At 52.0% G+C, this 11180-nt stretch overlaps 2 protein-coding genes across 2 annotated transcripts; one reads left to right on the forward strand and one right to left on the reverse strand.

The window, feature by feature from the left end:
* Window positions 1–1438: 1438 nt before the first annotated feature.
* CAOG_09143 (hypothetical protein) lies at window positions 1439–5789 on the reverse strand (the record flags this gene model as incomplete). Its single annotated transcript, XM_011272554.1, has 11 exons — window positions 1439–1806; window positions 1871–2150; window positions 2244–2638; window positions 2752–2826; window positions 2916–4014; window positions 4092–4171; window positions 4396–4758; window positions 4829–4877; window positions 4953–5033; window positions 5104–5169; window positions 5718–5789. 11 exons carry the CDS (start codon window positions 5787–5789, stop codon window positions 1439–1441), a joined length of 2928 nt encoding a protein of 975 aa, XP_011270856.1.
* Window positions 5790–7799: 2010 nt separating this feature from the next.
* CAOG_07977 (growth-inhibiting protein 1) lies at window positions 7800–11180 on the forward strand. The gene is made up of 10 exons (XM_004342529.2): window positions 7800–7974; window positions 8413–8682; window positions 8785–8963; window positions 9063–9340; window positions 9474–9638; window positions 9744–9842; window positions 9943–10127; window positions 10299–10619; window positions 10691–10809; window positions 10978–11180. Exons 1-10 carry the CDS (start codon window positions 7890–7892, stop codon window positions 11041–11043), a joined length of 1767 nt encoding a protein of 588 aa, XP_004342578.2. The 5' UTR covers window positions 7800–7889; the 3' UTR covers window positions 11044–11180.

Genomic DNA, 11180 nt, shown 5'->3' on the forward strand with positions numbered 1-11180 from the left:
CAAGCTGGCCTGAACGCATCGATCGAAGTGCCCGCTGGCGTGTGGCAGGATGTGGCTATTGACTTGGTCACGGATCTGGTGCCGTCGAAGGATTACCGTGGGCACAAGCACGACGCGGTGCTCACTGCTCAGTGCTTGCTTTCAAAGCAGGTGCATCTCATCCCGTTTTCCAAGGATAGCAGTAGCGCGATGGTGACGAGGGCGCTCATGGATCGCGTGTTTGCGTACCATGGGCTGCCCAACACGCTGCTGCACGATCGTGATTCACGGTTCCTAGCTGAGCACATGACCAGCATCTGCAAGGGGCTTGGCATTAGGCAGCGGGCGTCAACGTCGTTTCACCCCAACACGAACGGGTCTCTTGAGCGACAGCATGCAGTGATGGCTCAGGTTTTGCGTAATTACGTGAACCACAGTCACGACGATTGGGTGGAGTTGCTGCCCTGGGCCGAGATTGCCATGAACTCGTCGGTCAACGCAAGCACGAAACTGACGCCGTTCATGGCGAGCCAGGGCTTTGAAGCTCGGACGTCATGGAAAATTACTCCTCCTGAACGAAAGTCGGACGTTGATGAGCACATCGCGCTCATTCGTACGATTGTTGAGGACACCAGGAAGGAGTTGGCCCGAGCGAATGAGCTCAGTTCGGCCAAAGTGGACAAGCATCGGACTCCCGCCCCCGGGTACCAGGTTGGCGACAATGTGTGGCTGGACACGCGGCAGCTGCGTCTCGAGACGGTGGCCACGAAGTTCAACCCGACGTACATTGGTCCGTTCGAGGTGCTTGAGGCGGACAAGCACACCGTGCTGCTTCGCCTGCCAAAGTTCATGAAGCATCATCCTCGCTTCCATGTTTCACGGGTCAAGGCCGTGGGGGCGGATGGCATACCTGGCCGGCCAGTGTCCGAGCCTCGTCCCATTCACATGAAAGGCGAAAAGTATTATCAAGCGGAAAAGATTGTTGATTCTTTTATTGACAAAGGAACGCTCTGGTACAAGGTCAAGTGGACAGGCGTGGAGGAACCGACTGTTGAGCCGTGGGAGGTGTTTGGAGAACACCATCGCATGACGGAGGCATTTCATAAGGCTAACCCGGACAAGCCTACTCGGGAAAGTGCCAAACGCAAAGCGCTAGTGCTTTGGGAATGTCTCGAAAGGGGGGAAAGAAAGGCGGAGTGTTATGGATTGATGTGTATCTGTATTTGGAGTGTGTTCACTCGTCGCTTTGTATAAGTGAAGTCTCTTGTTTCCCTATTATCACTCTCATCATCAACCCATTACTCGTATCTTCGTGGAACGATCTCTGATCATAACAAGAGACCACAAAACAATGCGAACAACACACAACCAAATTAAGACGATGGCTCAGCAGGTGCACTGAGAAAATGCCGGCACTCATTCTGATGAACGCCTAACCCATCAACTTTGTCCAAAGCCTCTAACTGGACACGCTGGCGCTGGAAGACGACGTTGCGGAATCAGGCAATGCAAAGTACCAGCCAAGGTGCTCGGCGGGCGGGACATGCTTCGACTTGAGAGTGTGGGTCACTTGCTTTGTTTCGCCGCTCCCCGTCGTCACCGCGAACGAGACCTCTTTGGAAGCACCAATCTGGCGCAGCAAGAACTGGCGCAGGTCCTCCGCTGTTCTAAACTGCTGCCGGCCGTCTAGCCGGTGAAGTCGGTGCCGAGTTTGCACGAGAAGGTGTGCCAACGCGTTGCACACAGCTTGTGACTGCGTGTTCCACGAATAGAGGAAACTCGCAATGTGCGTTGCAGGGCTGTGATGCGGGTCGAACGAGTAGGCGCCTGTTGTTGCAGCAAAAAGTCAGTGCATGCTCTACCCATCAATCGGCTGAGAGCTAATACGTACTTCGCACAACAGTCAGAAATCCTTGCGCGAATTGGTCCAGCGCGTTACGCTCCAGCACCCACGACTTCTCAGCGGGTTGAGCAGTTGTAAAACGAGCAGTTGACATGACCCCCACAAGAACAAGCGTTTTGTCTCTCTTTCGTTTGTTTTTCGACACGTAGGACTGATCGAGTCGCTGGCGGGCCCATTGTTCATAGTTGCTAAGCTCAGCGGGGCCTGTCGACTGGAGGTGCATGTGCAGCTTCATCTGCAGACCAATGACGACACGTTTCTTCGTCGCCTGATAGTCGGCAGCCATCAGCAGCAACCAGTGAGAACTCAGAGTGACCACTCAACCAACAACAACGCGACCAATATCTATCTCCAGACTTACATGACCAGCAAGGTCGGCGTGCATGTAAGCATCGATTCCTGGCTCGTTCTCTGGGGCAAGTTGCATGAACACATTCGTGTCCCAGGTGTTGGGATCCAGCATGAGTGACAGGTTTTTGCAGTCATCACTGAACTTGACCCCAGGCAGTAACTTGATGAGAGGGACAAGAATGGGACCCGAAGGAGGTTTAGATGCCGACAGCACGCGTTGGGCAAGATACGCTGTCACTCGCAAGTTGAATAGGTGGACGACAAGTCGCTCCCACCGATCGGGCTTGGACGCAGAGCCTTGCATGTCTGTTGTGATCGAGTTTAGACAACGCTTCAGTAGGCGTGCAAGCTGGTCGATCAATTCGACGCTGTGCGTGACAGGCTCGAGGACCTGATCAGCCGGTACTGCAAAATGTTGAAGTTCAAATGAGTGCTCCGTATCGCCGATCTCCGTTTTCACTTGCGACTCATTGACGGACATGCATATCAGCTCCAATTAGAACACAGCCGGCACTTACGCAAATCGAGTGGTTTGTACAAGTTGAACTGCAGGGACCGGGCTGCGATCTTGGACTGAGCTGAAGGTGTTGCAGCTGCAGCGAATCGCATCATAGCCAGCCGCAATACGTGAGATGGTTGCAACCACATACGCACATGCCAAAATCCTGATGGAAGAACATACCTACAACAGCTGCACCGCGACTGACCCAAGCAGCCACGTCCTCCAAGAGTGTTTTTCCTGTTATTTGTGCATTGAACGCACAAAAGCGCACGAGCTTGATCAAAGAAACAGAGCTCAGTTGTGGTCGAGCAATGGCATCAGGCGTATTCACGTCCATCACGTCTTCAATATGGCGTGGCAGGCCTCCGACAATGCGAAGTCTGCCCACTAAGTTTTCATCAAGGCGCCAATCCAACTGTGTTTGTGTAACTCCGGCAACCACGTCTACAAACTCGGCGGTGTGGGGGCCATCGAACGGCTCCATTGGAATTGGATAGACCGCCAAGTTGCTCGAGTCAGTGCTTCCAGTGTCAAAGGGCTCGACCAGACCAGGTCGAAGGTGTTCTGGCACGGTTCCGGCGTACAAAACAAAGAGCCGGGTAGCCGGAATGAGGGTGGCACTCTTGAGTGACGATAGGGTCGCTTTGAGCAGCTCACGCTGAGATTTAATCACAGCTAGCTTTGCTTGTCTCGCGTCTTCCGGCGAGCTCGAGCTGGAGGTTGTTGCCGCTTGTGGGTCTGGCTTTTGCTTATTGGTCACAAAAAGCAGTTTGCTGATTTCGTCAACTGCAATCGCGAGGTACGGCAATTTGTCTTTCACTGTGGGTTCACGACTGTACCGACGCTTGAAATCGAACTCCTGGATGAACCGGAGCGTAGCAGCGACCTCGAAGCTGCCAGTTTGTTCAAAGTTGTTCCGAAAAAAATCGAGGGGGATTTCAAAGTACGCTTGCAACAGGCGAGTCGCAAGAGCGTGCTCTGGGTGGGCGCGAAGCGTGATGGTCCAGTCGTTTGAACCGGCGAAACTGGTTAAGCTGTTGAAGGTGACAAACAAGCAAACAAAGTTGACCTGTCGGCTCCTGAATACGGCAGGAGCGATGTGACGCACAAACTCTTGACAGAGCCTCGTTTTTCCGGCGCCTGGCAACGTTGCCGCAAGCAACGATGGAGTGCGACCTCGATCGGAGGGAGTCAAAGGTTGGTCGATGCCTCTATTCAAGTGCGCTTTAATTGCAGTAGTTGCCACTTGCAAGTCGACGAGAGGGTACTCGAACTGATCCTGCCAACACAACAAAACCAATGAATGCACTGACACGCCGCATCTTCAAACGCAAAGTCCAATAGCATACGACATACCACTTGCTCCTTCTTCAGTTTGAGTTCAAGTAGACCCGCAAGTGAAGCGCGGATGAGAGCCGGTGTGTTTTTCAGCATAACTGGTCACAAGAACAAAAGGTCAGAATACCCGCGACTCAGTATCACACACACACGCACACACACACGCACACACACACGCACACACACACACACACACACACACACACACACACACACACACACACACACACACACACACACACACACACACACACACACACACACACACACACACACACACACACACACACACACACACACACACACATGCATCAGAACTGACCTTGCAATTTGGACCAGTCCTTAATCCATCCAAGCACGAGAGAGTGTGGTGTGCTCTCAAAGTCGTCGTCGTCGTCGTCCTTTCGCACCAACGCCTGCAAAGACTTAGTTCGAAGCTTGAGCTGTTCAGTACGAAGCTTGAGCTGTTCAGTACGAAGCTTGAGCTGTTCAGTACGAAGCTTGAGCTGTTCAGTACGAAGCTCGAGCTGTTCGACAATCTTATCGGGACCGAAGGCGATGAACTCTCGGAGCTCGTCTTGAAATGCATTAATTGTAGATGATTTACGAAGCATCAGCCCAACTGATGGAGTGGACAGTTGCTGGAGCAGGTAGTTGCGGAGGCCAGGAGTTGTCCATTTGACGTCTGTTGTCACGCCAGTTCAAAGTCAGTCGGCAAAACAACTCTACGCTCCGACGCAGTGGAGGAATCGTACCGAAAGGCTCGCGGAGACGCTCGGGTAGCCTCTCGATCATCTCAGCCTCCTGTCGTTCGAGCAGAAAAGCAACAATCAGTTCCGATCCACTCGTCCATTTGGAACATAGTATCTGACTACTGACTGAGAGGGGTGCTGCCCGGCTGCTGCTGCTGCTGCTGCTGCTGCTGCTGCTGCTGCTGCTGCTGCTGCTGCTGCTTGCACCCTGTTCGAGCAGAACTTGTGAGTTTTCAAAAATACCGAATCGAAACTGCACTTTTTTTGTTTTCACTCACCGAGGTAGCATTGGAGGTGTCCATTGGAGCCACATCGTTGGTAGTTTCGGATTTGTCGTTGTCCTCCTGTTGGACAATCAAAAGTAAAGGTTGGACCTTGAGTGCAGCACAACCGCGGTGGCAAAACCAAAAAAAAAAAAAAAAAAAAAAAAAAAAAATGGCGCGCAACTGCCGAGACATCCATTGCGAGCAAAGTTTGCTCCTCGCCACTCCCCGGCACCACAGAACCAGTTCTTTCAAAGGAGTTTGTGTAGAAGACGAGAGGGGAACACGGAGGCCAGCGCGACGACTCAAGAGCCACATGTGAAGCAACAAAAAGCAAAAAAAAAAAAAAAAAAAAAAAAAAAAAGCACGCTTGTTGCACAATGCTGCTGCCCACGCTCGTGGGCCGAGTCGACAGGGCGGCGGCTCGGTTGCGCGACGCGAAGAGAGTGGTGAGAGTGTTCAAGAAGAGCGACGCCGAGGCAGTTGGGAGGAAGACACGCGACAAAAAGCCAGGGGGAAGGAAGAGCAAAAAAAAAAAAAAAAAAATACAAACCCAATGACAGACAATGACAATGACAGATAATGACAGACAATGACAGGCAATGACAGGCAGGTCTCGGTCCACTTACGGTTCTGGCACGCTTGGATTGACCTTCGGAAGGGTCCTCTGCTTGACGCTTTGAAGAACCGGCCGAACTCATCGCAAAAACTGAAAAACAAAAACTAAAGACTGATTCAACCTGTCAAAGTGATTTTTTTTTTATTTTCGACATCGCGTCGTGAATGGTGAGTTTGGTTCTTTTATGAAGCTTCATCATGGCAGACGACGCTGTGTTGAGATGACAACTTGCTGATAGCTTCGCTTTTCTTTTGTTTTGCTTTCGGTTGTTTTTCGTTGTGATTTTGGTTTTGACTTCAAAATGCAAGCTGAAATCGAGCTCCCACGCTGCGCTCTGTGCTCTCCTACTTTCTCGATAAATCACGCAATGACCTCGCATCAATAACCATGGTGGTATTGGTGGGTAGGGAGTGAAAGGGGCGCCCAGTGCTGAACACGCTGAACGCAGCAGCGATCGCAATGTGGTCGTCTTTTTTTTTCTTTTTTCCTTGTTTTTTTTTTTTTTTTTTTTTGCGTTACTGTGCTGTTTATGGTCATGCTTTTTAAAAGAAATCAATCGAGAAAAAGAAAACCATTCAACCCACCAAGAAAAAAAGGAAAGAAGAAAAAAAGGAAAGAAGAAAAAAAGCAACAGAAGAAACGCGGTGTCACAGCAACACAAGTCGACTCGCTCTCCGCTCCCTCTCCCTTCAATACGCATGACAGATTGATGAAACGCATTGCACCACACGCAAAACGCAAACGCCGACACCGGAATACGACGATCAGGCGGAGAGATTGGAGTTGAAAAAAAAAAAGAAAAAGAAAAAAAAAAACAGCAAGCAACAGAAGAAACGCGGTGTCCGCACTACTCACTCTCCGCTCCCTCTCCCTTCAATACGCATGACAGATGGATGAAGCGCGTTGCACCACACGCAAAACGCAAACGCCGACACCGGAATACGGCGATCAGGCGGCGATATTGGAGTTGAAAAAAAAAAGAAAAAAAAAAAAAACGTAAAAGACCGCCGCCAAAGCAATCAAGAGCGAGCGAGACGGCTACGAGAGAGAGCGAGAGCGAGAGACGGATGGGAATGCGTTCGATGAGATGAGAAAGAGAGAAAGAGAGAGGGAGAGAGAGAGAAAGAGTGAGAGAGAAGGAGAGAGCAAGACAGAGAGAGGCTCCGCGTGCGATCTTACAGCGGGTAGCGAACAGGCAACAAAAAAAAAAAGAGAGAGAGAGAGAGAGAGAGTGAGCACAAATAGAGCACAAATCATAATAAGAGGGGGAGAAAAATGCCGACCGCGTGATTGTTCGCCGTCAACGAGCTAACTTACCTCCATTCATTCATTCTGTCGGCTGATAAGTTTGACATTGCGTGGGTTGAGGGGGACGCACTACCCCGAACTGGTTTGGGGAGGGGGGTTGTTGTTCGTCCCACCGCGTCGCGCATGGATGTCCTCGTCCTCTTGGTGTTGCTCTGTAGCATGGGGCAGCAACCGAGATCGGCAGCAACCGAGATCGGCAGCAACCATGACCAAGTGGCGTCTTATTGTGAGGACGATCCTCACAAGCCGCACCCATCCACAGTGCGATCGCACCATGCACTCTCAAACACGCATACACGTACGCACACGACGATCGTGCGTGCTGGTCTGCGGCATGGGGCTGAGCGACGGCGGCGTCGTTTGAAGCGGCGTTGTCATTTCAACCAATAAAATTGGTCTTGATTTTTATTTTATTATTTTGACAGCTCCTCCATTTGAGCACTCTGTTGAGGAGGGCGGCATGAAATTCCGTCAAAAACTGCTCCTGTAGCACCGATTGTGCCTTGCTGTGCCCATCAAATCGATGGCGATGGACGTTGGTGCTGAGGAGGGATATCGATCAAATGCATCCAATTCAGCCATTCGTCCGCCAAAAGACACTCATCCTTGCCCTCGAGCTCCACGATGCCACGTCGTCAGAGTCGTGCACAAGGGCCTGATTCAACAACAAGTGCACTGCTCTGAAGTGTGCAAGCAAGGACTCTTTCCACTCGTCTCCCCTTGCGTGGGTGCAACTGCTGAGCATTGTTGAAATCCTTCAAGTCTGCTCTTTTGCTCAATGACCCTTTGAGTGATGGTTTGCAGTTGTTCTTCGTTCCTTTGATTTAGATCTACTCTTCATTTTTCTTTTCCTTTATTCTCTTCATTCCTCGCAATGGCACTGCAGCAGCGCAGTTTCGCCGCGTTCGCAGCAGTCGCAGCACTGCTTGCATTGAGCATTGCCGTCCTCAGCGCTCACGGTGCGGTTTGCGTTTTGTTGTGGCTCACTTCAACGCTCCTCCTCCTCCTCCTGCTGCGTCTTTATTCTGCTTCTTTCTGTCTTTCTCTTGCTTTGATGGATGCGCGTCATGTGTGCTCTTGGAGTGGCAGCCAGAAGACCGAGCTCTCAATGCCTCTCATCCTCCTCTCTCTCTCTCTCTCTCACTCTCACTCTCTCTCACTCTCTCTCTCTCGCTGCTTGCTACACGTCGCATGTTTTCATCCCCCACACCAAGAACGCGCGTCGTCGCTGTGTGTGCCGCCCGCTTCTCCCCCCCCCCTGCCTCCCTTTCCACAGACCCCAAAGCGTCACGAGCCTTGGATGACCTCATTTTTCCCCCTTTGCTCCCCCTTCCAACTTCACTGCAATGTTGCTTCTTCGCTCACTCGCAATACTGGCATGTCGCTCTGATTCACAGCTCGACCAGTCGCTCACAGCGGCGCCGGCGGATCAGGCGCCCGCCACGTCAAGTCGGAAGCGGCTGCTGGCTGGTCTCGCATTGCCGCCGTCGACCTCGCGTCGCACTCGCTCGTGCCTGCAGACCAGAACAGCCTCGACCGACGTGCTGTCGAGTTTGACTTTGCTTCCAATGCATTCATCTCGGTTATCTTTGCCATCAAGCAGCGCAACACGGACGCACTCGCCTCCAAGCTCAAGGCGGTCTCTGACCCCGCCAGCGAGGACTATGGTACAGTACCGTCCACCATGCGCATTCTAGACCGCAGGCATGGTCAAACCTGATCGTTTGTTCGCCGCGCTGAACCCCTTGTTGTTCTTGGACTCTTCATAGGCAAGTACATGACCGTTGAAGAAATGGCCAAGTTCGTCGACGGCGAGCCAGACGCTGTCAATAACGTTGTCACCTCGCTCATCCTCCGAAACGTCGCCTACCGCATGCCGGCTGCCAACAACTATGTCATTGTGGACAAGATGCCTCTCGCAGTCGCGTCAGAGCTCTTCATGTGCAATGTAAGGTCGGATGAGGCGGCTCTGTCTTTGTTTCTCTTTTTCTCTCACTCACTAACAACAATGCTCATATCAATTTCCTTGGCTCTCCCCAATCAACAGTTCCACTTGTTTGAATCCGAGAAGGGCAACCGCATCATCAAGACGCTCGAGTACACGCTCGATTCTGACATTGCCGACGCGGTCGATTTCGTGCTCGGTCTGGACAACTTCCCGTCCACTTCGGCTCGCAAAACGGTCATTTCCAGCGCTCGCCGTGCAGCCACCAGTGACGATGCCCCGCTCACCGTCAGTCCTTCCTCCATCAACATTGCGTACAACTTGAGCAACTACATGGCCACCAATCCTGCCACGACCCAAGCTGTCGCCTCTTTCCTCTCGTAAGTCGTTTGTCTTGCTGTCTTGTTTTGTTTTGTTTTTTTCCCGATCGTCCAAGGAATTCCCCCCCCCCCAAATGCTTGAAACTCGAATCATCAATCTCACCATTTACGATCTCGGCAATGATGTTCGCAGGCAATACTTTACTCCCAGCGATTTGTCCACTTTCCAGAGCCGCTACAGCGTGCCTCTCAACCCGATCCGCCAGATTGTCGGCGGTAACGACCCCAGCAACCCTGGAATGGAGGCAACTCTGGATGTTGAGTACATTACTGCGACCGGGCGCAATGTCACGACATGGCAAGTTCCATTCTGTCGTTTCATGTGCGATTGCGATGCTCCTCCACCTAAACTCACGCGTGGGCTTGGCGGTCGCCAATCGCCCTTTTCTCAACCTTTTGACAGGTTTGTGTTTGAGAGCTCCCTTGTCAACGAAGGCCAGGAAGACTTTTTGAAATACCTGATTGGTCAGCTCAACACGACCAACACTCCTTTGGTGCATAGGTGAGGTGGACGGCGCTTCATCTGCCCTGTCGAATGAATTTGACGATTGCACACCGTTCACTGGATTTATTCTTGTTTTTCCTGCATTTTCATTTCGCAGCATCTCTTACGGCGACATTGCAGACACCATCCCCGAAGACTACAAGGCGCGCGTCTCTATCGAGTTCCAAAAGTTTGGCGTCATCGGACGCACCATTGCTATCGCTGCCGGCGACAATGGCGTCCGTTGCGAAAACAATGTCTTCTCCCCCGAGTGGCCCACCAGTGATCCCAACGTCCTTTCCAGTATGTCCATTCGAGGGTTTTGTTTATTTATTTTATTGTTTCTCTCTTTATTCGGAGCGTTTTGCGTGCACTCTGGCAGTTTCTCACGTGTTGTTTCTGTCGTTCTTGGCTTCTTTGGGGTTGTTTTTTTCTGTTGTTGTTGTGGTTGTCTTCCTCCTCGCTCTGCTAAAGTTGGTGGCACTATCGCATCAGGCAACACGGAGCACGTTTGGGCGGACGGCGGTGGTGGCTTTAGCAACACTTTTGCTCGCCCGTCGTACCAAAGTGACGCTGTGGCAAAGTACCTGAGCAGCGGTGTCGCTCCTGCCACCAGCTTCTTCAACAGCTCTTCGCGAGCGTACCCCGACATTGCGGCATTTGCGATGGGCTTTGAAGTGTTTTTCGACGGGGCCCCGGCCACGGTTGGCGGCACATCCGCAGCCACCCCAACTTGGGCAGGCATTCTCTCGTTGCTCAACGACGTGCGTTTGAACAAGGGGCTTCCCTCTCTTGGTACGCTCGATATGGCGTCTTCGAAAAGGTCAAAAGTTGTGATGGCTTTGCTCACTCGTTTGGCTCCTTAGGCTTCTTCAATCCGCTCCTCTACCAACTCGCGACTCAGCACCCTGAGGCCTTCCACGACATTACCGTCGGCTCGAATCCTTTTGGTTCCTGCCCAGGCTTCCAAGCTACCACTGGCTGGGTAAGTGGGCGCGGCCAACTAAAACTGGCATCTGTTGTTTTGTCGTCGTCGCAGACAATTGCTCACTCTCGTTTGGCTCGCTTTCTTTTCCCCCCCCCCACACACACACACACCTCCCCTTCGCCTCCGCTCCCTTTTCTCAAACGCCAAAACCATGCAACCGTACAGGACCCCGCCAGTGGCTGGGGCACCCCCAACTTTGGCGTCCTTGCAGCCCTCCTCTCCACCAAATGATCAGGGTGCTTGACCAGACCAGCCTCAACTCTGCCCTTCTCTGCCCCTGCAAGTGTGGTTGGAACAAGTGTGGGATCAACAAACACCGGGTTTATTATATTCACACAGACAGTTCCAAATGCACACCAATCTTCATC

This window comes from Capsaspora owczarzaki (assembly GCF_000151315.2).
Source record: "Capsaspora owczarzaki ATCC 30864 unplaced genomic scaffold supercont2.17, whole genome shotgun sequence".
Lineage (NCBI taxonomy): Eukaryota > Filasterea > Ministeriida > Capsasporidae > Capsaspora > Capsaspora owczarzaki.

What these genes read in the sequence shown, in the direction of transcription:
- CAOG_07977 (XM_004342529.2), top strand. Translation starts at nt 7,890, where the DNA reads ATGGCACTGCAGCAGCGCAGTTTCGCCGCGTTCGCAGCAGTCGCAGCA. An exon ending in GCTGTCGCCTCTTTCCTCTC is followed by an intron (nt 9,341 to 9,473) that starts GTAAGTCGTTTG and finishes TGATGTTCGCAG; the next exon opens with GCAATACTTTACTCCCAGCG. An exon ending in TGATCCCAACGTCCTTTCCA is followed by an intron (nt 10,128 to 10,298) that starts GTATGTCCATTC and finishes GCTCTGCTAAAG; the next exon opens with TTGGTGGCACTATCGCATCA.